The sequence below is a fragment of the Chamaea fasciata genome, unplaced genomic scaffold, assembly GCF_029207755.1.
Source record: "Chamaea fasciata isolate MVZ Bird 193981 ecotype frontalis unplaced genomic scaffold, bChaFas1.0.hap1 SCAF_21, whole genome shotgun sequence".
Taxonomy (NCBI): Eukaryota; Metazoa; Chordata; class Aves; order Passeriformes; family Sylviidae; genus Chamaea; species Chamaea fasciata.
The window spans coordinates 5985183-6012277 of NW_027094106.1; the positions used below are offsets into that span (position 1 = coordinate 5985183).

The 27095-nt window shown below is 49.5% G+C and overlaps 1 protein-coding gene across 1 annotated transcript in view; it reads left to right on the forward strand.

The window, feature by feature from the left end:
• The window catches only part of LRRC75A (leucine rich repeat containing 75A), a 57107-nt gene that overhangs the window by 27070 nt on the left and 2942 nt on the right, over positions 1 to 27095 (forward strand). Inside the window, exon 3 of the mRNA XM_066201742.1 lies at positions 12781 to 12893. Coding sequence (XP_066057839.1) covers positions 12781 to 12893 — 113 coding nt within the window. The remainder of the gene's footprint in view (positions 1 to 12780; positions 12894 to 27095) is intronic.

Consider the following 27095-nt stretch of genomic DNA (forward strand, 5'->3'; position numbering starts at 1 on the left):
CCGTCCCAAACCCCAGCTTTGCCTGGCCATTCTCCTGTTGGTGCCTGCACCTCCCGGGCAGCAGCTCCTCCCAGGCCTCAGGTGGAAGATGTGACCCTGTTCAAACACAGGGGAGTGGATTTGGGCGAATATCTCAATTTGGGAGCTGTGTGCTACAGGGAACATTATCCTCACCTTCCCCATTGAAATTCAAGATAAATGGGGACAGGGAGAGGTTTTAAAGCTCTTCCAAGCAGCTGGAGAATGGAAGCAAAGTGGATTTTGCCCTGGGTGGATGGAAGATCTGTTTTCCTGTCATTTGAGCAATTTCTGTGTGGCCACATCCCTGGCCCCGACGTCTTTTCCTGCCTGAGCTGTAAACTGATCAGGTTTGCAGGATGGCTTTGATTCCACGAGCTGTCACCCATGAAAACAAGAAAAGTGGTTGTCGTGACCTGGATGGAATAATCCATTTCTAACCCTCCTTCAGCCCTGTGGGATAAAGACTTAACTTACAAATTACATTGAGGTTTTTATGCCCCGCATTTTTTAAAATGTGTTATTTTCTCTCAGGGCTAAAATGAGCATTTTTCTTCTTATTTACCACCCCTGTGTGCTGTAAAACTGGATTAATAACCTCAGTTTGTGCAGGATGAAGATAATCAGGGCACCACGACCACCAGCTCAGGGCCTTTCTCCCCAATAAATATCCCCATAATCCAGCTCCTCTGCCACGTGTGTTGTTATTTGAGCTGGAATTCAAATTATCATTCCAAGTTCCTGACATCAAATTTGTTTTTCAGCCTTAGGAGATGAAATTATAGGTATGAAGTGGTGACACGTGGAGGGGCGCTCCAGCACAGGGTGATCTCATGGACCCCAGTGAGGTTTTGACTTTTCCCTTTTCCTCCGAGGTAGGCAAGGAAAATCCCACACAGCGTTCAGGTTCCAAAGTGCTACGAGGACACTGAGGATTATTTGTTTTCTGCTTTCAGAAACATCATAAAAGCAGAGCTGATCTAGGAACAAAACCCCTCTAAACCCCCAAAATATGGTATAAAAGCAGGGGGACGATGAGGATTCAACTTAATTCTGTATTAATGGCTCTTCTTGGGTCTTTTTTTTGTTTTTGCTGAAGTGTGAAGATCCTTCTTTGTGAGTACTTTAGACATCTGCAATATGTGAAGATGTCCTGAAGTAGGAAAAAGTCTGGAAAGCTCAGACCCCACTGGAGGCAGCTCTGGTTCTTTGCTGACTTTTGATGTCCTGCAATCTGCTCTGCAAAAAAAGAGAGATGTCCCTTCCCTAAAGCTTTTGTGTGAGAGCTGAAGCTGAGCTGAGTGCCTGGGAAATGGAGGGAAATTACACTTGGCAGGGGTTTTAAGCATGAAATCTAAAAGGGGAATAATGGCAAGGTCTGGATGGGCTGTGATGGGAACTTACAGGGTTTTTGTGTGAAATGGGACCTGAGCCCTGCCTGATCCTCCTTTGTCCAAACCCTGTGGGGAGCAAGGAAACCCCTGGATCCCTGTCCCTCCCAGCCTGGGCAATGTGCTTCCAGCATCCCCATTACCACATGGAATTGGAAATGTGACCAGTTAATCACACTCTGGTCATAAAATCACACTGACCACTTAATCACGCTCTGATCATAAAATCATTTAGGCTGGAAAAGATTTCAGATCATCAACTCCAACCATTAACCAGCCCAGCATGGCCAAGGTGACTTTTATGAAACTTTTTCATCTTTCTGATCCCTTTTTGGATTGCTTAAGCCCAAAATCTCAAGGCCAGCTGGCAGAATTGCCAGGCCCCCTTTTCGCTCAGCTCCCACAATAACAGCACGACCTTTCCCAACCATCTGCAAAGTCCCTGGAAATGCCGCAGGGTGGATTTTTCTCAGCCTGGAGATGGATTTTTGCAGTTCTTCCCAAATGTCAGGTGCCACATCATGCAGCAAGGGATGTGCTCAGCTTCCCCCTTTTCTCCCCCAAGAGCATCTTGGTGACACCAGCTGTGGGTGATGGGCGTCACCACATGGGTTGGATGATTGAATTATTAAAAAGAGGACTAAAAAAAAAAAAAAAACTGAACCAGGAGCTGGAAAAGATATTTCAGTCACCTGTGTGTGAGGCTGGAGCTCCCCAGTTTAACTTTCCGTCTTTCCTCAGGACCTCTTCACCCTGAGTGTCCCCAAGGGAGGTGACAGATGAAGAACCAGCCACCTCATTAAACAGTAACAACACATTTTATTGATGTTTTCTGCTGGTAATTGGCGTTTGAGTTCAGCTCGTTTGGGGTTTAATCAGAATATCATTTCCCCCGAAGGAAGGGAGGGTATTGATTGCCTGCCCTTGGCAGGAGGGTGATTTGTCCACCTGAGGAGAGCGTGGTGAGGACCTGGGGGATGGCTGGAGGGGAGAGCTGGCACTTGGCTGGGGCTTCTGAGATCTCTTTGTAGCCCAGCTCACAGCTGTGGGGATGGCAAGCAGGAGAATGTCCTGCTGGAAACGTGGGTTTAGCAGAAATGAGTGGTTCGATATGGAAACTTGGAGGGGTTTCCTCCCTGTTGATAAACCTCTGCTGAGGCGTGAGGAATTGATTGTGGCACATCTGCCTCGGTTCAGGCAGCAAAGGCTGCTCACCCCCTGCCCAGGGGCGTGAGAGAAGTTCGAATTAGTATTATTTTAGATTTTGTATTAATTTTTAATAAGGATTATGACCCGATCAGAGCAGTTTTGGGGCTAAAATCAACCCGTGTTTCAGCCCTGGCCCCTGAGCGCTGGCAGTGCCCAGGGTGCATTCCGATCCTGCTGCTCTCCTGCAGCATCAGGGGAGGGGATGGAGCTGGTGCCACATCCAGAGGCTCTGCCCCAAATCCTGCCTTTGCCTGCTGCTGTGGGCTTGAAAAAAACCCCCAAAATCCCCCGAATTTCAACTTCTTTGCTGGTCAGGCTTGGCAGGGGGGTTCAGAGGGGCTGAACTTTGCAGGGTGATCTGAAAGCACTGAGGATAAACCCCTGGCACCTCCAGCAGCCCTTTCCTCGCTGCTCCCTCCAGCCCTGAATGAGGAATAAAGAGGAATATTTGACATAGGGGACAAGCAATGCCTGGATTTGGGCACCAAAACACCTCTGGGGCTTGGAAGCACTCCCGTTTCTAGGGCTAATCCTAGAATTTGAAGAGTTCCTGGCTTTCAGCCTGTCCGCAGCATCACAGCTTCCTTGCCAGGTTATTTCTTGGAGCAGGGAGAAGTTTGTCCCTTTGCTGCTGAGCTCCGAGCTTGCCTTGGCTGCTCCCAGCAGGGTCACCTTGGTGGGACAGCTCTGCATCCCTTGGTTGGGCTGTGCCACGGGGCAGAGATGCCTTCCCCCAGATTTGGGCTGGCTCCAGGACCCTGTGGGTCTTCTGAACCCCCTCTGGTTAACCCCAGGGGCAGAAAGTGCCCCTCTTTCCCTGGGAAGCAACAGGTGGTGGCTCCTTCCAGAGGAGAACCTCTCAGGGAAAGAAAGAAATAAAAATAAATTAAAAATAATAAAAATAAAATAATAATAAATAAAAGCAAAGAGCTGAGGTTTCGTAAATAGGGAAGGTGCCAGGAGGCTTTCCAGTGATTGCTCTTCCTCGATGGCAGGGACTGGGATTCTTGGCCCAAGTCCAGCGAAGTGATTATCTCCCAGTTTGGGGGATTTCAGTAAGAGCTTTATCCCACCCTTCCCATCTTCAAAGAGTTTTGCAGTCGTTGGGTAATTTGCTAAATCCTCCCGATTTCTCTGTCACTTTCCTTTTCCCCCTTGCATCCTCCCGGGAAATCCCCAGCTCAGCTCCGGCTCTGCATCCGCGGTTTCACATCTCGGAGCACTTGGAAGGGACCCCGCTCCCTCCAGCCTCGCTGCATCCCGGAGCTGTTGCTGGGAGAGCTTGGATACCCTCGACTGCTGCTTTCTCGCCTCCTTTTCCCGTAAAAAAATCAGGAAAATCCCCAGTTCTGCCGTGCCTGCGAGGGCCCCGCGGTGGTTAATGAGCTGGGGGTGAGCGTTGTGCCCTTTCCTGGAATTCACATTTACCAGGGGCTGGAGGTGAGGGGGTCCTGCCGCCCCTCCCCAGGCTCCCAGGGCTGAGAATTCCCGCAGGGAATGACAAAAATATCCCAGGGACTCTCCTGCAGCAGTGAGGGGCCGGGCTGGGCTCTGCTTCCCGTGGGATCCGATGTGGTGCAGCTGCTCCGGGCTGGGAAAGCGTCCGGGGTGATGTCCTGAACGCGGGACATAAACAACCCAGTAACCCATAAATAACCCAATAGCCCACGTCTGCTTTCACCCCGGGAGGGGACAGCGGACAGAGGAGGGACAGTGGCGCCTGCATTCAGCAGGTGCTGGGCTGAGACCCAGCTTCCAATGGGGGTTTTTCCCTGGGAAATCCCGGTTTTCCTCTGGAATTCATCCTCCCTGTGCCATCGAGTGCCATCATCCCCTGAGCAGGGGTGGTTCCTGTGATTCCTCTGATTCCAGCAGCAGCACCCCGGGTGTTTTCTCCTCTTGGCTGCTGTGCACCAGCTGCAGTGATTAACCTGTTGTTTGCCAGAGTAATGAGTAAACCCAGAGTAAGCCCTCCTGGATTTTTAGCTGTTGTTCCGTGGCAGCTCTATCAGTAGGATGCAGGTGGATTTGGCATTAAGATGCTGCTCCAGTGACCTTTCCAGTGGCATTCCCGTAATGGCTTCATGTGGCTCTATTATCTTTTGTTCTTCTGTGTGGGCCAGGATTAATTGCTCAAGAGACAGTGTTCGTGTTTGGACTCAGATGTTAATTAATTTTTCTCTACGGTACAGTCTCACAAACTGTGAGTTCCAGCTAACAAGGTAGGAAATGGCTCTGTCTCTATCTCTTTCCAAGGTCTTTTAAGCACAAAGTGTCCAATTATGAACTGACACCTAAATTATTTTTGCTTTTAACCCAATAACCAACCACCTGTGGTCCACAATACAGATTTTTCTGTCTAATTACAAAATACCACCCAAACCCACAAAGATGCAGAAGGTAAAAAAGAAGGACTTAGCTTAGGCCCTAAATCCTCCATCTTGCTCTTTATATATTACTGTATTCTAAACCCTTAAACTCTAAGTTTTCCACCCTGTGATGTCACACACTTCTATTTAAATCACACCCCCATACTCCCAGTGCTGTCACTCAGTTTTGGAAGCCTGTTCCAAGGCCTCAGGTCAAATGCAGTGTTTGCTTGGGGGTCAGTGTCTGTCAGCACAGACAGGCTGGAATTCTCAGTGCCCAGGGTTCCAACAGCTTCGTTTGTAGCACTCAAGTGGGTCCAATTTATCGGGAGTGGGGATGCTCCAAGGCCTCCTCCCCACACCTCGGGCAGGTTTTTAGGGCCTCACAGCGTCAGGAAATGCAGCACACACCTCCCTGCCATTCCCCACGCTGCCCCCATTCCTCCTTTTCCGTGGAAGCTGAGCTGGGCACCCTCCGGCAGCTCTCAGGGAAGATTTTTATATTCTTTTTTTTTTTTTTTTTTGTAATTTCCCTTTATCTTCCATGTTCCCCTCAGGGCTGTCTATCACCTCGGATTTTATTGCCTTCTCTAATTGCTTCTCTGAAGTCCAAGTGCAATATTACTCCAGGATCCTTTGGAACAACTTCCTGAGCTGCTGCAATCCCGTTCATCTCCTACTTCTGCCTCTCTTGATAAGCCCTGTTGTACACTGCTTTTCATTTTGGCGTGTCAACACCTTTGGCAAAGCAGATTGAGGGGAAACGTGCAAAATTGGGTTCCATTCCTTCCCTTTGTTTCGACAGATTTTGCTTTTCGGTGTTCTGCCCCTGCTGCGGCTCCATCAGCCTCGAATTTGGGCTAATTCAGGGTTTCATTGCTGGGTCCTGTCCTAAGTGAGCCCTCAGTGCTGGCGGGGGTTTGTGGTGGCACAGCTGGAGTTTTTTAAGAGTTGAACAGGAGCAAATCCTCTCCTCTCCTGGGAGTTAAAGAACGAACCTGGCTGGTGCTCAGGGGGAGGTGACCACGCCACCCCATCTCTGCAGCCGGGACATGAGGGGGGAGCTGTGACAATCCCAATTATTTGGGAGTTCCAGCTCTGGTAGATTTGCCTGGAACGGGAGGATTTGGGGGGTATTTTGGTTTTTTTTTTGAATGGTGGAGACAAGTGCCATGCTCAGTGTTGGGTTAATTTGATGAAAGCCAAGGGGTTAATTCTCCATTCTGGAGACGGGCCAGGCAGGTCCCCTCAGGTGACAGCCTGGCTGTCCCTGCAGGCCCCACAAGTGGAGCCCACTCCCATTTGGCACCAGTTGCTGCCTTTCCCCCTCGTTGAGTTTTATGCTGCTGTCAAGCAGGACTCTGCAAAATGTTAATTTTGCCCTGGCACGGAGCCGCTGCCATCTGCTGCAGGACACCTTCAGCTGCCAGAGCTGCTCCAAAAAGGTGCTGAAGGGCCAGAAGTGCTGCTCAAGGTCTGTATTCTCCCCCTGCTCTGCAGCTAATTACAGCCACAACCTTTAATTATTCGTTAGTCAAAAGCGTTTTCAGCTCCTTCCTCTGCAAAAGGGTGGCTGCTGGATGGGAAATTTTGTGGGGTTTCTGATAAGGTTTTATCAAAGTCTAATTTTTGCTTGATGGAAGATTGGGCCTTCTCCTTAAAAAAAAAAAAAAGCCCTTTTTCTTCGGCTTTTATTTATGCTACTTCAGATTTTACCTCTTTTGCCTCTTTTTCCTCTTTTTTACCTTCTTTAGGAGGGAATTTTTGGTGGTAAAACCTCTGTCCAAGCAAACCAGCAGGAAGGGAGTGAGGTTTCACCATGAACAGCATTCCCTATCCAAACATCATCTGGAGCTGTTTGCTGGGTCTGCATTGTTTCTGTGCAGCTTTTCTTACTTTTCTTTCTGTTTCTGGGCATCTTTTAACATTCTCTCGGCAGGATTTCCCACAAACCACTGGGATTTCCTAATTTTTGGGGTAGTTTGATATGAAAACACCCCTCCGTTAGGTGATGTAGGATCTGATTTGATGCTGGGCTCTGACTGTGTCTAAGCCCTGTGGGATGCGCAGTGATCATTGCAAAATATGACAACCCCCCCCCCCCCATTTTTATTAAAATAGCCTTCATTAAATTGCTTCAGTTCCTCCTCTAATTTGAATTAAACCAGACAGGATTTATTTTCAAAAGGATTTCTGCTCTGTGCTACGGGGGTGGGGTCAAACTCATCAGCCCTAAAGCCACGTTGTCACTTTATCTGGAATTTATTTTTGGGATCTATCACTCCACCATGCCAACATCTGCTTCCCTCCGGGCATCACCCACGTCATCCCTCATCCTCCACACGGATCCTCTTCCCAGAGGAGCCTGAAATGAGGGAAGGGGAATTGCAACACCCTCATGGTGATGTTTTAAGGGCATCTCCCTGCAGAGCTCTTCCAGGAGGGTTTTCATGTCTTGCCCAACTTGGGCATGGAGGAGGAGGGATTTAGGATTTGGGATTGATTTGGGATTTGGAATCTGGGGTTTGGGATCTGGGGTGCATCCTCCCCTGCACACCTGGGTGAAGCTGTAGGTAGGAAGAGTCACCAATCCCTGCGTTCACCTCCCAGTTCTTGGAATGTTTTGGGGGAATGGTGGGTTTAAATCTTTTCCTACCTCTCGCTCTCACAGGGTTAGCTGGAGAAAACTCTTTTAGGACTTCCAAAGGGAAATCTGGGACTGGCTGCAGCACAGATGTCTGCAAGCAACAATAGGCTGAGCTCAGCCCCACGCTCTGAAAGCGGAGGGGGGAGGGAGAAAAAGGAGAAGAAAGGGAAGGGAAAAAGCAAAGCAGAAAATCATTAGATGACTCCAGCCCCTCGTGACAACATCAAAAGGGAAGAGTCGTAAATTTGGATCCCATTAAACGCCGGGGGGAGCAGGAAAAGGCGTTTTGGGGTCGCAGCTGCAGGTTTGGGGTGGGCAGAGCTCTGTGCTGCTGGCTTTGTGGGGTTGATCCTCTGTGCACTGTGGACAGGGATTTCCCTCCCTGATTCCCTGAGACCAGGGGGTCCCGGGAGGGTTTGGGGTCTCCATTCCCACTTTAGGGTGTGAATCCCTCACGCGTGGAGCCATTTCCACATTTCCCTTTTGCTGCCATCCTTTCCGAACCCCAAGGTCTGTCCCTGGGGATTTCCTCTCTTTGCCTCCCGCTAATTTGGGATAACTGATTGGATACACATTAAAGCCATTGAGGATTTTCTCCCCTGGGGCTTTCCCAGGGCATGTCTCACTGGTTTATGCCTTTGTTTAACTGGATAATAATTCCATTTATCATTATGAACATGGAGGGGGTTTTTGTCTTTCAATTGTTTGAGGTTTTTTTGCTTAATAATCCAAACTATTATCCTATTGTCCTAGACAAAAAAAAAAAAAAAAAAAAAAAAAAAAAAAAAAAAAAAAAAAAAAAAGCACAAGGAGGAGGATTTGGAAGGAAATCTCTCATTCTCTTTATTTTTCAGGTGTGAAATAGGTCACGTTTTAAGGCTCATTGTCTGCTGAACTGCATGAAAAGCAAAAATCTTGGCTGGGGGATCTCCACATCAAATATTTCCTGTGCAGGGAATGGTGTTCCCGGGGTCAGTGTGGTCTGTGCCTGGGCAGAGCTTCTCGTGCCTCGCATCTGCAAATTGTGCAGCATCCAGAAAGGGACATTGCAAAAGGGAACCGCAAAAGGGGAGGGGGGAAAAAAACCACCACAATTTTTAATGTATTTGGGAAGGCCAGGAAGTTCTCTTGTGTTAAGATAGGCAGGACAGCACTATTTTTTTTTTTTTTTTTAAAGATTGATCGTGAGTGACAGAAATGTGTGAAGTGTGTAATAACAGCGAAGAAAAATCCTGTTGCTTCCCGGCAGCCCGCAGACAATGGCTAATTGTTCTAATTTGGGTCAGTCCCCTGCTGTGCTGCGGCAGGAATTCTTCACCCGGGCTCTTTCATCATGAGCCTTGGCCCCTTTTCCACGGCGCTCGGCCCCGGGGCAGCCCCGCAGGGCTCTGCCCGTCCCCAGGGGTTCCGCTGCTGGGGGAGGAGCGGGGATTCATTTCTTAATGAAAACAAATTAATTGGCTGTAACGTCTTTTTCACCTTTGCGTCCTCCTCTGAGCTCTGTCTCTCTCTTTTGGAGCAGCCCTGAAATGCAGTTTGGGGACCCAAATCTTGCCCGTGTGGTGATGCAGGGAGGGCAGGCAGTGACTGCAGGGTTATTTATCTGCAGTGGAAATAAGAGTAGAGTAGAGTAGAGTAGAGTAGAGTAGAGTAGAGTAGAATAGAATAGAATAGAATAGAGTAGAGTAGAGTAGAGTAGAATAGAATAGAATAGAATAGAATAGAATAGAATAGAATAGAATAGAATAGAATAGAATAGAATAGATTTTACATTGTATCTATATTATATATAATGTAATATAAATTATATTCTATTATAGTCTATCTCTATATATTATATATATTATTATATTACATGTAATAGTATAGTATATATTATTATATTATATATAATTAACAGTAATATATTAACTAATATAATTTAATATATTAAATATTTATATTAATAAATTGTTTAATTAATTGATATATTAACCACAGCCCTGCTCATCCCAGGTTTGTTTGGGTTTTTTTCCCCGTGGTGAAATCCCTCTGCTTCCAATGAGCCTGGCAGAACAACCAGGAGCGTGGTGCCCAGGGGTGGTGAGAGGTGTTGTGCAGGTGCCGGTGATGCCTCAGGCACATGGGATCAGGGCTCCCTGCAGGTCTGGCAGGACACAAATCCCATTTGACTCCCATTTAACCTCTGCCTGCTCCCTTTTATCCCTGGGTTTGACCAATTCCCATTTCTTCACCCGGAGCAGCAGGAGCCTGCTGCTCCCCGTCCTTTATGGGGACACACAGGGCTTGCCTGGTGCCTCCCTGTGAGGTTGTAATCTTCTTTTCTTCCTGTCAGAGCCAGGATTAATGCACTGCAGACACAGCTTTTGTGTTAGGATTGCAAAGTTTATTAATTCTTATCTATTTCTATTATCTCTCTATTCATTCTTATCTTATTCTAGTACAGTCTCATGAGTTGTGAGTTCTAGCTGACAAGCCCTGCCATGCAGTTTTCCTCCCGGAGTCTGAAAACCAGATTAAAAAAAAAAAAAGCACATTCACACCCCCTGCGTGATGTTAGAGGGGCCACATCTTGTGTGATGCCTTCCCTGGCTGTTATTTCAGGAGTGTTCGCTGCTGGGATTGGGCTGTGCTGCTGAGAAAATGCAATTTTTGTGCTTTTTGCTTGTTGTCCTTTCCATGGAAAGGGCACCCGGGGTTTCCCAAAACGCAGCACCGTGGGATTCAGGCTCTGCAGGTTGAGGTTTCCCTGCCCTCTGACCACAAAAAAATCAGCTTCACACTGACCTTCCCTGAGTGATGTGATGCAGACTGATGGGGATGTGGCAGAAAGAGCTTTTGGCGTCGATTTGGATTTTGTGGGAAGCGGCTCACCCCTGGGAGCAGCGGGAGCTGCCCAGAGGGGGTTGTGGCTTTTTCCTCCGTCATTCCTGAGGGTGCTGATGGTGCAGGGCAGAGGGCTGGGTGGGGAGCAGGGGTGTTATCCCAAGGCTGAGGGAGCATCCCACAGGAACATTTGGCATCATCCCTCCTCCAGGCTGATCCACTCTCCCCATTCCCCAGCGAGCTTCAAGTCTTGCCAGCACGAGCTGGGCTGGGGTTTAAGCTGATTTTAAAGCTGATTTTTAAGCTGATTCCCTTTCCAAACAAGCTCTTGGGCTCGGTCCCACCAGGGTGTGTGTCAGCTCCAATTATTTCCTGATAGACTTGGATCAGGAACAGGGAAAAGTTTTTGTTTGGAGCCCTTGGCACGGCACCAGCAAAGTCCCTTCTGTGAGTTTTGGGCCTGCTCTGGGGAGGAATTGCAGAGCTTTGGGTAAAAACCTGGAAAAAATGGTGGTTCCTGAAGCACAGTTTGTGTGTCACCCATGGGAATGAGATGTGGAGAAGGAAGGAGCTCATTAGGAGGGGTCTGAAATGGGAATTTTATTTATCAATGGGGGGTTTTATCTACAGAGTTGTGTGCAGGAATCGTGTGCTTTAAATCATATATTAAACCCCCCCAAAAATAAAAATATCCCAGGACCTGCAGGGCTTGGGAGTTGATCTTGTGAAGAAAAAGGGCTGAAAGGGTCGGGATGGCCATGGAAGGATGAGCTGGATGTGGCTGCTGATGTGGGGAAAGGATTAAAATATTCCTTGTCCTGCTCCTGCCTCTTTCCTCGGAGCCCTCAGAGTGCCCGGGCTGGGTTTGCTGAGCTGAACTCCTTTGGGCTGAATTATTCAGGAATTGGTTTGATGGGAAGTCCAGGCCTGAGCTTCTCTGAAGGTCTGGGAGCTGCTTGAGGAGAAAAAAAACCAAAAACAAACCTCTCACTGGAAAGGCAAGATGGCCATGGCATGTCTGAAACAGCAAAAATTTGTTTTTTCTTTTGACTTTCTCAGCTTCTCCTCCACCTTCCTCTTGTGAATCATTTCCCTTCCCCAGCAGCTCAGCTGGGATAACGCTGGAGACAGCTTGAATTGTCTCTTCCAGGGTTATTTTGGAGCCAATTTGCAACACAAAAAAAAAAAATAAATTAAAAAAGTCCGGTGTCCTTCCCCCTCACGATTTTAGCACATTGTTCCCTTTTTTCCATGGAGGGCTCAGAGCTGGAAACCCCCACTCATCCTTCAGGATGGACTCTGCTCTTTCAGGGGCTCCTGCAAAGCTTAAAAATAATTTTTAAAAGAGCAGATGAAATGAAAGCTGCTGGCACCTGGCAGCTCGCTGTGGGTACAAGAAAGAATTATATATATAGGGAGGTGTCAAAATCCGTGGTGTTTTCTTCTCCTGTTGGGGCTGGTGCTTTCACAGGCAGGAAGGTGTTGCTGGCAGTGCAGCCTTCCCAAAATGTTTTGAGGCTCTAATTAAGGAATTGCCTGCTTTTCCAGGCTTCCCAGTGGGAAACTCGAGGTAAAATCTTGTCTTTCCTAATTTTCTCAGTGTTAATTCCACGGGCTGAGCCTCTCAGGGTTTATCCAGGCCTGGGGCTGGTTCTTGCCACAGGGTGTGCAGTGGGACAGGAGCTGAGGAATGAAATTTGGGGGATTCAAACCCTGATTTGGGGCGGTTTTTTTACTCCTATAAACCCAGATTTCCTGGGAATCAGAGGCTCAGGTGGGAAGTGGCTCCTGGTTCCCAGGGTTTTCCACACCCTGTGTCCTGCTGGGATCCCTGAATCTGGAGTTTCCACCTCAAATCCCCTGGTGGAAATTTGAGTCAAAATTGAGCGGATGCCACGTTCCTTCATGTTTTTGTTTTCCCCAGCAATCAAATGTCCTGAGATTTTCTCTTCCCAGGACTCCATCAGCTCACAAAGCCACTGGGAAGCAGTTTTGGGTGGGAATTAATGGATAAGTTCACCCAATTTCATCAATCTGCCGAATTTTAGTGCTGGAAGCGCTTGTTGTGTGGTGTCAAATGGTAACGGTAGAATAATAAAATCATGATGATGATGATGATGATGATGATGATGATGATGATATTCCTGCAGAATCTTAGCAATCAGAGAGGTTTTGTTTCCCCCCTTTCTCAACGGTTTTGAGGGTGGTCCCTCGAGGCTTCCCAGCTCCCAGCTGGAGCCGCTCTGGGCTCGGAGCATCCCGTGGGTGTGATGGCAAGGCTGCAGAGCCCTCAGCCCGTGTCCTCTCCGTGTTTTTGCAGGAAGGAGACTCCCTGGGAGCCATGGAGAAGCTCTGCAGGCAGCTCACCTACCACCTGAGCCCCCACTCGCAGTGGAGACGCCAGGGCATCATGAAGAGGAAGCCGCAGTCCTGGTGAGTCCCTGCTGGGTCACTGTCACTGGCCTTGCCACCCCTCAGGGCCACCACACCGGGCTGGGGAGGGTGGGAAGGAGGGTTTTCCACGATTTCTGGCAGATGTGGGAGCTGCCTGTTGCTCCCTGCAGCGACAGGAGGAACAAATCCACTGGGATGAAGGGAAGTGCTCAGGGCTGGGAGGTGGTTGGAGTGTCCCAACCTCCCATCTTCTCGCAACCTCCAGAATCCTCCTTCCTCTCCAGCCTCAGCAGCATTTCCCCCGTTTCTGCTTCCTTCATGCTCCCCCAGAGGTGTTTTCCTCTATTTCCACCTTCCCTTGCCTGTTGCAGAGCAGAGCAGCACTTCGGATTCCCAGGGAGGAGGAATGGTCTGGAAAACCTGAGCCATCCATCCTCCAAACATCCCCGGTCTCCCAAAGCGCTCCAAGAGCTCCTAATTAGCTGGTAATTAATGTACAGGCACGTGTCAGCATGCACACGGTGGCTTGCAGTTTACACAGAAGGAATTTTGTCTTTAAAAATAGGGAAAAAATAACCCAAATCCCCTCCTTATCCAGCAAAGCATTCCCATCTGGTGTCATCCTGGATCCACAGAGCTGAGAAACCTGTGGGTGAGGCTGATGGGAATAGAAGGAGCTGCTTGTTTTCCTGATGTTGGGCATTATATATTTATTATTTTTGCTTAAGGAAGCGAGAAACAGAAACGAAGCTGCAATCTGGGAGAGGCAGGATTTGTGTCCAGGTGCTGGCTTGTGGTCCCAGGGGAGTTTTGGTTGTAATGGAGCTGTAATGGGAATTAATCCAGTGGGAAAAAAAAAACCAAAAAACTGGGATAGGTAAGGAGAGGGGAGGAACGTGGTCACAGGAGGAGAAAAAGACACAAGGAAATAAAGGATTGAGTGGCCAGGTAGGATTAGGAGCACAACTCCCAGGGGTCTGGCTCAGCATCCTTACAAAGTGCTGTCCTGGGAGACCAAAACGTGGAGAAACGTGTTTCATTAGCAGTGTTACCCACATTTTGGGTGGTTTTTAAGGTGTATTGATGGCTAGAATCTGCAGTTTGCAATAAAGCAGCAGGGACTGGGGGAGTGTTGGAGCTCCCGGGCTGTGTCCCGCGGGCACACGGAGCTGGAGTGACCCAGCAGCTCATTACCCTCATTAATTAGGGTAGGAAATGCTCACCCCTTATCAGCCCATCGGGACATTGTTCCAGTCACACTGATGCTGCATGGCGGAGCTCTTTACAGCCCCAAACCCACACGGAACCCTTGCAAATGAAAAGATTTCGAGCCCTGCTTTGTGCCCCTCTCTCTTTAATTACCCATCCCTGTCCTTAATCCCCCAGGCCGGGATGAGCCGCGGTGCCCGAGGTTTGCAAGGCTTTATCTGCAGCCTTTCCTTGGAGCAGCCTGAGGTTTTCCAAGGCTTTAGGAGCAGGGAAAAGGTTTTGGGATGAGGTTTTGGCTGTCAGCGAGCCCTGATCACACAGAAATGACCTCAGGGCTGCCAAGGTGGGACGCTGGCTGGCTGCTGGTTCTGCCCCAGCCAGGCTTTGCAGGGTGGGATTTTCCTGGATTTCTGCTTTAGATGCTCTTGTAGGAGGTGGCTGTGAGTTGAACCCTCTGCTGGAAGGTGAAATCAGTGTTTTGTTAAGCTCTAAATGCCAGAAAACAGGGATTTTATCGAGAGGCATCCTGCTCCGGGCTGGGGTTCCCAAGTGCCCTGTGCTGCTCCCGAGGGAACCCTGAGCTCCCATCCCCAGGTTTTGGCACTGCCCTGACCCGGCCCTGCTGCCAGGTGTGGCAGGAACTCCCCAATATCACGGATCCACCTTTGTGTGTGTGTGTGTGTGTGAGTGTGAAAGGGAAAATCGCTTTCCTTCATCCCACACCCACCGTCTCCATGGCAGGTGAGAATGGGAAGCAGAGCAGTGGGAGGAGGAGGAGGAGGATGGGAACAGAGGATGGGGCTGATTTTTTGGCCAGGCAGAAGGGAAGGCTGTGCTTCCCAATCCCAACTCCTCCCAGGCTGGGTGTGCTCCTTAAATCCAGGCAGACATTCCCAGCCCTGGCACGGCAGCACCCAAACCTCTGCCAAATGACCTTTTGTGTTTTTTTCTTTCTTTTTGGCACATTATAAATCCGTCTGGCTCTCCCTCGCTGTCTCCGCGCCTCCCTCGGAATACATTAAAACATCCAGGGATGAAAATCGGGGGAAACCAAGAGCAGCAGGATGAAGCCAGCCTGCTAAAGTCATTTCCCTGCACCTGGCTCTGCCTGGGGACACGATTCCAGCCCACGGCTGGACCAGCGAGGGTGGAATCCTGGAATTTCCCTGCTCCTGGAAGCTCCCTGCTCCTGCTGCTGCCAAGCGCCCTGTCAGCATCACAAAGGGAAAATCGGGAATCAGAGCTCCCGTAATCGCTGTGGAGCAGGGAAGGAGGAGGTGTTTCCCAGGGGAAACCATCCCGTGGGGATATCCCCTGCCTTTCCCGGCTGTGGTAGGAGCGAGGCAGGAATGCAGCAGGGAGGATGAGGGCAGCGGCCACCACGTGAAGGCGTGTCAAATATTCCCGTTGTGACTCCGAATTTACATCAGATAGACCCTTTTTTCTTTTTCTTTTCTTTTTTAATTTTTTTTTTAATTTTTTTAATTTTTTTTTTATTTTATTTTTTCCCCCCACAATTCCTGTCGACGGCCCTGCACGTAGCGAGGAAGAATTAAGGGTGATGCAGCTCAGTTTAAATGGAATTAAATGGGGTCAATCTGGACCTATATTCGTGGAATTTTTTTTTACTATGCTGCTGCTCCGCAATAAGCAGAGAAACCCCCAAATGTCCACAGCAGGGGGACTTTCTGCACTTTCTAACCCCATTTTTTGTTTTACAGCTCCCAGCCCTTTCTTGTGCAAATCCCTCCGTGCTGGCACCTGGGTAGAGCCAGCAGCTGATCCTTTTCTCAGTTTTCCTGGGTTTTCCAGCTGGTTCTCCTGAGCTCCAGCCCATCTTTTTCTTTGCCACTCCTCCTTTCTGCTGGTGACCCCTGGGACTCAGCCTGAACTCCTTCCACCCTCTGATGGGAAATCATTAGAAATCACCTTGAAAATAGCAGGAAAAATAATGATTTGGGACAGCTTTTGGAAAGGGGGAGCCTCTGTGAGGCTGTGGCAGGTTTAACCCCTGGTTACCTGAGGTTTGGATGCTCTCCATGGCATTTGGCATCCAACAGGTGCAGAGACCTGTTAGAACAGAAGGTGTTTGGATTTACCGACGAATTTACAGGGGTTGAGCAGCCTTATTCTGATGGCAGGAACGATCTTTTAGCATCCCACTCCCGATTTCATCGGGGGCACAAAACGCTTTCTGTCCTGCAGGAATGCTGGGTGCTGGGCTTTCATGTTGGCAGTGCCTGCTTTACAAAGGGAAAGAAAAAAAAAACATTTAAAAGTGAGTTTTTCATGGTGGTGGGAGAAGCCCTTTGGAAAACAGAAAGGGAATGTTTGTGGCTGGGAATCCTCCTCTGCTGTGGCAGCTGGTGGGCGAGCGAGAGGAGCTGGAGCTCCTGCAACAAACGATTCCTTCAGAGCACCCAGCACAAATCCAGGCGGTGGGAGGAGGCTGGAGCAGTAATGTGCAGGGTCTCCTGGTCATTAAAATCCCATTCCTGTGTGTGTGTGCTGCAGGAGGGCAGGGAATGTGGGAGCTGGAGCCTTTGGGATGTGTGAGTGGGCGATCCCTCCTCCCCGTGTCCATGGGATGTCATTCCATGGGCATTCCACGGCTGTCCTAGGGAGCGGAGAGGACAGAGGATGCCACAAAGTGCTCAGAGCTCAGTGATCTGGGGTGGTGGAGTAGTTTTCCACCTTTTGCAGTGGAAAACAGGCGATTCCCAAACCCCTCTGCTCTTCCCAGCATGGCCTGAGCTCTGGGTGTGGAGAAAAGCAAAGCTCTGGTTCCCGGTGGTTTTTCAGGTTGGGAAGCAGAGGGATGCTCAGCCCTAGAGGTGGGTCCTGCATCCCTCAGGAGGTGCTGGGTGAGGGTCAGAGCTGCTCCTGGCCAGGGTGGAGCTGCTGATTTTTGCTGGGTCACATCACACAGCCGAGGGCTGCACTTGGTGTGGTCACTGAGTCCAGGAATGCTCGTCCTCAGGAGATCCATTCCTGCTTTGGGGGCTCAGTTCATTCCCAGGATGGGCACTGAATTCCAGCTCCTGCCTGCCCATGCCTGGTGGTTGTTAAAAGAGCCAAGGCAGATGAGGCTTTTCTGTGGAAATATTGAATGGCCACCAAGAACGTCCTGCAAGGTGTCTGATGTGCGGCTGTCACTTGTCACCAGCTTGGTGACATTAAACTGGCTGTGCTGGAGGGGGTCCACGGGCAGCAGAGCTGTTTGGTGCAAAGGGAAATCCCTCTGGATAACTGGGAATGGGGAGGGTTAGCCACAGGCACTGAGTAATCCTCTCTAATAAATGTCTTAATGTGACACAGAAATGACCAAAGATTTTTGGAGAGAGAGTGGAAAACCTTTGGGAGACACCTTTGGTTTGGTGGGGTTCACACAGGGCTCTGTGAGCTTTATAAATTGGGGATGTTTTCTGTGCTTTGGCAGAAGTGTTTGGGAATTTGTGGTGTTGAAGAGCAGGAGAGGGCTGGTCCTAGCAGGGCTGTGGGATTTGGTTCTTCCCCACACAGCAGATGAGGAGCTTTGATGGGGTTCAGGGCACACAGGGAGGAAAGAAAAAAAGGAACTTTTTGAGGTGCCAATAAGGAGCTGGGAGAAATAACTGGGTGTAATTTTATCCCAGAAATGCCCTTTTCATCACCTCTGTCCTCCTCACCTCGCTCTCCCCCATGGCCATGGGGCATCTCCTCCATCTGCCAGTCTGGGACTCTCTGGACTTTTTATAGCCACTCAAGATGTGACTGTTCTCTTTCTCTTCCGGCTGGGCTGGGAACAAACCCTGATCTGCCCTGTCAGTTCTTCTGTTCCCAGTGCTCCTCCACACGATGCTGCTCTGGGCTGCTGCCCCTTGAGTTTATTCCCTTTGGCACCTGCCAGGCTGCAGGGACAGTCCCTGCTGTGCTTGTGCCCTCTGATGGCCTGGGTGACTTCCAAACTGCTCCTTTGCTTGGTGGAAAATCCATTTCCCAGGAAATCTGAACGGGGCTGGTCCTTTGCCTGTGCCTGGCTGGGATTTGGGGTTTTTTTGTGGAACCCCAACGGGTGGGATGGGCAGGTTAAACCTAGGGTTAAATATGCCCAAGCTGCTTCCCAGAAAAAAAAAGGGAAAATCCCAGCCCTCTGAAGCTGGGATGCAGCTCCCTGGAGCTCCTTGTTATGTAGAAATTTCAGTGAATCTCTTCTCCAAAAATGCTGTTTAATGTGTGAACATCCCCTCTGGCAGCCCCAGGGCTTTGTGACCGTGCAAAATCCGTGGTGAAATGCTTTGTCCTGCTGGGAATGGGGTGTGATGTTGGAGGGGAGAGGAGGAACAGACCAGCAATCATCCAGAACAGGCTGAGTGGGAAGAAGGGAGGGATTCCATCCAGCTGGAGATGGATGTCTTGAATGAGAGAGGAATTAAAAAAGAAAAAAAAAAAAAAAAAAAAAAAAAAGCTGCGTCACTTTAAAGTCGGTAATGTACAGCACTAAGAGGCTTTGGTGTTAAATAATTCTCTTTTCAGGCTAGTGGGGTATAAATTCAGGGTGTCAGGCAGGGAGGGATGGAGCTGACAGCGCACAGGGATGTCCTGAGCTGCTCCCAGCTCAGCAGCCCCAGCGTGTCAATGTTACAGCAAAATAGAGGCTGAAAATAAACCCAAGGAATTCCTTTTCCACCCAGTTCTCCCTGCTGGATGATGCTGAAGGGTCCAAAAGCAGAGAGAATTCAGGACAGGCCATTAAACAGCACGGTCCAGGCTGCAGAGGCTGGGAAGGAAAATGCTGTGATGCTTCTGGTTGAATTTGAAGAGTCAGAGACCTTTGAAAAGGGGTTAACTGTGAGCAGATAAAATGCCTGGTGTGGGGGGAAAGGTGGAATGCTGCAGATCCGGGGGAGTAAAGACTTGTGAGGGCCGTGGTTGAGAAAGAATTCTGCAACGTGTGGCTCATAGCAATTAGAGGAGCTGCCCCCATCGTGGGATCATTAAGGCTGGAAAAAAACCTTCCGAGATCCAGTCCACCACTAAGCCGAGAACACACCCCCACATCTTTTAAATGCCTCCAGGCACCCCTGAAATAACTCCAGGGAGATATTATTGATGATATCCTGGGGAAATCTGATTTTTCCTGTGCCCGTTGGAGTGGGAGCTGCGGGATCTGCTCCCTGGAAACACGGAGCAAAGGCACTCCTTGCCACCGCGAGCAGGTTTGGGCTGGGAGCGAGTTCTTTATCCAGCTGCGTTTGGCTGAGGGAGAGGTTATCCCTGCCCACGGAGGGGCTGCAGCCAGCAGCTGGCATTAACCAAGACCTGCATTTGAAGCTGCTGGAGCTGAACTGTAAATAATTCATGTGAAATGCCACCCGGCTCGGCGGCACAGGCCTGGCGCATCCGAGGGACTTGGGGTTTTCCGCTGGCTCGCTGTGTAAAATGAGCCCTTGGCCTGCTCCTCGTCTGGGCTGCCCCAGAGCTGGAAACTGAAGCACCATTCCCCCCACACTGGTGAACATCGACCCCGACGAAGGCTCCAATGGCTTTTTGCTGCTCCTGCCAGCCAGAAATGCTGGGAAATAAAGCAGGAACAACCCGAGGACCGGGTGAGGTGATTCAGAGCAGCGGAACATCCCTCCCTACTGACGTTCCCCTCACACTTCTGCTGCAGCCTTATAAACTTCGGGTTTTTAAGGCACTACCTGGGATTTAAAAACCTCCATTTCAAGCCACCCTCATCCTCCTCTTTCCTGTCTCGTCCTGCAGCTGAAGCAAGGAATAACGTGGTGGTTTTCCTCCCCTCAGAGGGAATACCACTCTCCCCGCACTTTGGGTGCTTGTGCCTCCTTAAATGTGTTTTTCAATCCGGTGCTTAATTAGAAAAGACCTTTGATGGTGAAAAGTGTGGGGTTTTTAATTTAGGGGGTTTTTTTGGTACCAATTACTCCTCTGCTTCTGGGCAGAGTGGAAATGAGATTTTCCACGGGCACATGGCCGGGATTATTTAAATCCATCCCCGCCGCTTGGCCTGCGGAGCCGGGAACCAAGAGGTAGAAATTGTTATTAAACGAGGGAATCAGCTGGGAAAATAACTCGTCTCCCCAGCCTGGAAGTCGTCCAGACACTCTGCGATGATTTTTCTTGTCTCAAAGCCACACTGACTCTTTTTTTTAGGGTGGTGAGGGGCAATTTTGAGGCCTGGATGGTTCCATGGGGGAAAGGCATCCCTCCCCGTTAAATCCCCAGCCAGCCCAGCCTGGCTGTCACCCCGGGCTATATTTCCCAATTAAGACAATCAAGCCGGATGATGAAGCTTTGATTAGGCGCACTTTACATTTATTTTATTTCCCCAGCCCTTTCAGGCGGTGAATGAAGGTGTTTAGTGAGCTCATCCATCACTTTAACCCGGCGGTGAATTCCCACCTCCCGCCGCCGCTGCTGCCGCGCTCTTTCAATGGAAATAACGCTTTAAAATAACGCTTTAAAATAACAAATGGGGGGCTGTGTCACCGCCAGGGATTCCTGGCTGTCCCCTCAGTGTCCCCATGGGTGGCACAGACTGGGCTCAGCCCTTTCCACTCCCACCCTTCATCCTCACACACCCCTTGGCTCCTGGGAGATGGGGTGGAGGAAAGAAAACAACAAAACAACCCTCTGGAGCATCTGAAGCACAGAAGGTTCTTTTGCATCTCAAAAGGGGCTTTGGGCACCTCCAGGAAAAGGTCTGGACACGGTGAAGTTTTTCCAGGCCTTGCCAGCCGGTGTTTTGACACGTGGCAGTGTTCAGCCCCAAGGCTGATCCCTTTTGTCCGGCCCAGGGTGGCAATATGTTCTTCCAGGTGTTCCACTCCCTCTTATCCAGGATTAGCGCCAGACTGGGGAGATGGAGGGGGCTTTTTTGGGATGAAACCACCCTGGTGTGCTCTGGGGAATGAGGATTATTCCTGGCAGAAATTCCCATCTGGAGCCAGTCCTCTCCTGCATTCCCGGTTTTAATCGGCTGCTGGGCCCTCCAACGGGGCTCGATATCCCAAAGATGATGAGCTAGAGATTTGGCGGGCAAAAAAAAAATTATAAAAATAATGTGTGTTTTGACATAAGATGGGCAAATCAAGAAGATTTGTTGTTGGGCTGATCTCCCCAGCGCCGTTCCTTGAGCAGGAGCACGGTGACACAAACTCTCATCGCGGGTGGGTGCGGAGAGCAGAGAAAAAAGGCAAAATATTCGCGTTTGGAGGGCCTGTGTTGGAGCAGAGAGGGCAAACAGGCAGCCAGGGGAAACCCAGGGAAGGTTTTTGTGGTTTTCCTGCTTGTCCAGCAGAATTTGCCCTGCTGTGGGGCCTGATGGAGCTGCTCAGAGCACAGGATCACATTCCCGCTCTGTTGTGCTCCACCTCCGCTCCCTGCTCTGTTCTCATCTTTGCGGGGAGCTGGAGGCTGAAATCCCCGCAGCCAGCAGGGAAATAACCTGCCAAGAGCAGCCGAGTGCTGGGGGGAAAAGGGAGTTTGCTTTGCTGCTCCTCGTTGCCCGGATTTTTCCCTTTGTTTGGCTTTGCAGGAACGGCTGCAGCCTCTTTCTGCCGCCCCCGGGCTCAGGGAAAGGGATCTTAAAATGAAACAACTGCACCAAAAACCCGTGCCCAGCAGGAAAAGCAACTCACAGGGTGCCAAAATTTCAGTTTCAACCTCTGCCGCAGTTACAGAGGAGAGGGGCGCTGGGAAATCCTCTCACTGGGACAGAAGGTGAAACAGCCACCCCCCAAAATCCCTTTTTCTTCTGAAGCCAGGGCCGGGGAGGCAGCAGCGGGTCGGGTTGTGTCCTGTCATTCCTCACTGGGGGCGAGCTGAGGGGACAATGGTGCCTCTGTTCTGCTGGGCTGAGGGGGACCCGGCGTTTGGTGCTAATGTGAAGCAGATGCATCCCCGGGTGGGAATTTCCAGCACCGGGGCAGGGAGGGTGTGGAGGAGCAGCCCCACACTGCCCAGGGCTCCTGATCCCAGGGATCCAAATCCCATCCCAACCCCTGGGAGCAGCGTGGGCCCCTGCAGGGAGGCAGGATGGCCACAGGAGCGGGGTTTGCTCGGCGTTTGTGCGTTAGAAACCTGGCCAAACGAAGCTTTTTTTGGCTCTGTAGATGTGCAAATTCTGATTAAAAACTGGCCGAACCTCAGGTGAGAGGCTCTTGGCTGCCTCACTGTGTCCATCTCCTCATCCTTTGGCTGCTGCAGCCGAGACCTTCTGGCGGTGCAGCTCCTCCAGCACAAACCCCTGGATGTTCTTTGGGATGTTCTGTGCTCTGGGGGGGTTTCCTGGACCCCCAGGATGTGGCTGGAGGCCACCAGCCCCACCTGGGACATCCCAGATCCATCCCAGGGGTCCCTGTGCCCCCCAAACCAGCTGTGCCCAGGGTCAGGAGCTGGAGTTTTCCCGTGGATCCATCAGTGAGCGTGGCAGGATCTGTGTTGGGCTTCACGTTGGACACCAGAGCTGTTGGGATTTTGGTGGGAAGGGCAGGATTTGGCCTGGAATAGGGACCTGCCAAGGATTGGGACGGGGGAAAGGGAAAAATAAGGGGTGATGGCAGCTACTGGCTCTGGAAAAAATCCCTTTCCAAGGAGGGAGGGGGACAAGCAGGGCCCTGGGAGCCGGGCTGGCGGCTGCCTCTCGTGCTCTGGCTCTCATCAGAGCAAGAGGGGACCTCAGCCTGCCTAAACTCTTCCAAATGTGATCTGTGCTCCAATAAAATAAACATTTTAGGGAAAGCCAAGCCCCAGGCACACATTTTGGCAGCTGATCACTCCCTAATTGCAGGAAGAGCAGTTGGGAGAGGGTTTCTTGGAGTTTTTTGGTGGGTTTTTTTTCATTTCTTTGGGTTGGTTTCTGACGAGAAAACTGCGCTGGAGGATCAGAGCTGAAACTTCTCTTCCCATATCTCCCCACCCCCAAAAAATCCTGGAGTTCTTTCCCTTTGTCTGACTGGAATTCAGCTCGTTTCAAGGAACAGGAAACACAAACAGCCTCTGCTAAGTGTGAACCTCAAACCCTCAGCGAGGGCCTGGATGATACAGGGAGTTCTCCACAAATTATTCCTGGATTTTTTTGTTGTTGTTGTTTGACAACACCAGGGGCAGATTTGAGGGCTGGGAGAGGATTTTGGTGGGCAGAGGTGAATTGGAGCTGTTGCCTGGGTGTTTCCCCCAGCCCGAGACTCCTCGGGTTCTGGAATGGGATGGAGATAATTAACACCAGCCCCGATAATTAACACCAGCCCCGATTTCCATCTGCAAATAGACACGACGTGGCAAAGCTCAATTTGTGGTGAGGGGACAGAGCAGGAGCAGCCACACTCTCCCCTCACTTCTGGGGTCACATCCAGCCTGTAAATGGGATCATTCCTTCCAAAAATCAAACAAAGCAGCAACAAAACCAAAGGGAGAGGCTGGAATTACGGATTTTAGGGAAACCTCCATCCTGATTTTCCAGAAAATGCTGGAGTCCTGGCCAGCACTGCTGTTCTCCATCCCATCCCTCTCCCTTTTCTTTTTTCCTCCTCTTTCTCTTTTTTTAAACATATTGGCAGCCAGTTGTGTGCTTTTATGAGCAAATTACTGGGAATTTCTTTTCCTGTGGCCTCTTTGGACACTGAGGGCTGCAAATGGATTTCAAGCTCCTTTTCCTACCCAGCCCAGCCTCCTCTCTCCCTGGTGGGGAGTTGCTCATGTAAATCCAGTCTGATTTGGGTATTTTTGTATCTACCCAATCATAAAAGTCCTTTTCCAAGAGTCTTTCCAGCTTTTTTTTTTTTTTTTTTTTCCCCTCCTGTGTTAGAATTTGAAGAAAATGCTGTTTGTTTTATGGCAAACTCTCATTTATTGTAACACAAATCCTTATTTTGGGCCAACTCTCTTCCAGGGAGTCATTTTCAGAAGCAATGAGCCCAACATGTTGTTTTCCTTTGAATTCCTGATTGTTTTCCTCTGGCCATTTGTGCAAATTGCCTCTCCTGCAAATCCAGGTTCTATCAGCTGCAGCTCCTTATCCTGCTGGAGTAGAGTTTGTTGGAAAAAATCCAGCAGTTTTCTGTATAAAAAACAGAGGTTTGGGAGCAAATTGTGTCATTGGGAGGATGATATCAATACATTTTATTTTGGGGAGGGTGGGATAGGAAAGTGGAGCTCTCCAACAGCAGCAGATTTGCTTTTTTTTTTTTTTTTTTCTTTTTTTTTTGCACTAAATTCAATAGAGTTATCATTGTAGCAAAGCATTCTGATGGCTCCCAAGTGCTTATTTTTAGCATTTTGTTTAGCAGGAAATTAAAAACAAGTTGAGGAGGGTGGGAAATGACGGTTCTGAAACAGAGCAAGAACCTTTCCCTTCCCTCCCCATCCCAACCCAGGCTCCTGGGGCTGGAGCTGGCTGCAGAGGAGCTGCTTAATTGTCCCTGCTGGAGATTCTGAGCAGGTGGGGGTGACAGAAATCCATTTTCTGAGCAGCTCGTGGCTTTTAAAGGTTTAATTGGGTCCCTTTGCTGGATGGCACGGGGACACCGAGAGGCACAGGGGACAGTGGCAGGAGGGGGGACAGTGGGATGAGGGGGGTGGCATTCCCGTGGGATCATCCAAGAAGCCAGGCTGGGAATGGTCAGGGAGTCCAGACATGGGCCCAGCGCTGAGGTGACATTGCTCTAGGGTGACATTGTGAGGTGACACTCTCTGTGAGGTGACCCTGCTCTATGGGACACCGAATGTGAGGCTCAGAACTGCACCCCTGGGCAGCACAGAACCTGGAAATACAAAGGACAGAACTTGAGGCATCACTGGCAGCTCTGCTGCAGCTCAGAATTCCCTTTTCCCATCAAACAGCCCCAGCTTCTGCCTGGGCTGGAGGTGGGGCAGGCCTGGAGCCTGGTGTGGAGCCAAGGGAAACGCAAGGATTTGGGGATTTGGGAATTCGGGGAGCTGTGAGAGCACAGAGCTGTTCCGGGAGCAGCACAGGAGGTCACTGTGGGGATCCTGCTGCCAGAGGGAAATTCAGGGACAATTTCAGCATTCCCCCCAGGTTTGCTCTTAAGATGCTTAAAAATTCCTGTGCTGAATCCAAGGAACAGCCCAAGTGTTTGGGGATTTTCTCCTGGAGATGCTGTTTAGGGTTGTGATCCCCACAGAGCATTCCCCAGCAGCCGCGATTATTTTATAAGCAGCCATAATCAAGTTAATTTTGATGTCGCATTTCAGGGCCAGAACGAGGAGCTGCAGGCTGAGCAACCTGCCCTTCCTGCCCTCCAAAATCCAGCCCTGTGCAGCAGGAACAGGCTGGGATTTGGGCAGCAGGGCAATGACGTTACAGCAGGGATGTCTGGAGTTTATGGCGTGAAAAGTGCAAACCTTGGCAAAAGTGGGGAGGCTCTTGGAACAAAGAGAGAGCACGATAATCAACCCCCACTGGTGCTTTCCCAACAGCAAAGACTTAGGAATTTTTAATGAATTTATTGGTAGGCTCAAAAGAGGCTTTAAAGTTCCATATTTTGATATTTATGCACTTTTAAAATCCTCTTTACCCTGAGAATCTCTGAGGAGGGAAGTCTTCCCCAAGCTGTGGGGAGCAGAGGCTTTAAACTGTGCTGTTTGTAAAGCTCCAAACTTTTGTGACCACGGAGCTGGAGCAGCTCAGGAGCAGTCACAGCAGTGCCCGCACTGGCTGTGTGTAAGATCCAGTAAAAAAAAAATGAGGATGAGCCCAAAGGAGGAATTTCCTGGCTCTAAATTTTGGAGAATTTGGCAACTCCAATTCTGGTCACTCCGTTTGGGTGAATTGCAGAATTTTGGTTGCTCCTCAAATTCAGTCAGTCCACAGCCAATTTTCTTTTCTTTTTTTTTTAATCTTACCATGACTTTGGATGTTCACAGCCACAGCAGTGCCCTGCCCACTTGGGACCTCCCACAAAGTCCTTGATCTCAGGGATATCCCATGGCTGGAGGTTAATTTGAGCTCCTTTTATCCCCTGAGGACTCAGCCTTTCAGCACCAGGAGGTGTCCTCAGATCCTGCATTAAGGGGGATGGAAAAAGAGCATTTCCTTCTCATCTCCTCTGTTTTATTCATCCTCATTATATTGAAATATTTTATATAAAATATAAAATGTAAAATAATGCCAGATATTCAATATACAATATATTATTGTCTGAGCCACGTTCCTTCTTTAAGCTAAATAATTGTATTTATTTGTCTTGATTCCTCCTCTGAGGGTGGGGATTCCCAACCCTTTACTCAAAATTATCACTGAATTTGCAGCATTTGTTTGTATTCCTGCCTTTCCCAAATCTCTATTCCAGTGTTTGGCTGCCATCATTTGGAGAAGGGATTTTGAAAAAGCACTTTAACAATGATCCTTGCTACCACCATTATTTCAGGGCAAATCTTTCATCTCAAGATTTTGCCTGTTTTTGTTGGGTTGTGGGGTTTTTTGGGTGACTCATTACATCCAAGAATGTTTCACTGACCTTTTTGTAAATAGTTTTCTCACCAGGTGTCTCTGTAAATTTCTTGCTGTAATTCCTCACTCTCTGGGGCTGCCTCTTCATTTTCCCTGAGCTGCTCCTTTGCCCTGCAAGGAATTGGGCTGAACATCCCAATTTTCCTTCAGAGCATGACACATGTCACGATTTGTGCCGTGCTTGAGAGCAGCGCCATGAATTTAAACCAGGAGGAAACCCCTTTCTTTTAATTCCCTTTGATCTAAACATCAATATCCCTGTTTATGACAACGTTTTCTGATCTGATTCCATGGGAGAGAGCTTTTAGCTCAGCGTGAGCGTGGATAAACCAGCATCCTGCCAATGTCTGAGCTTAGTGAAGGGCTCTATTCCCAATCCTGGTGTTATATTGGGCAAAAAAACCCCCAGTGTTTTCCCTATGGAACAGCCTTGTAAAATGTGAGGATGAAACCAAGTGGGTGTAACTGATCCCCCACTAAAGCCCAGAGGGATTTGTTTAATGGTTGTGATTTTCCTCTTGAGATTTGGGGCCGTTCTGTGGCCAACTTTTATGGCA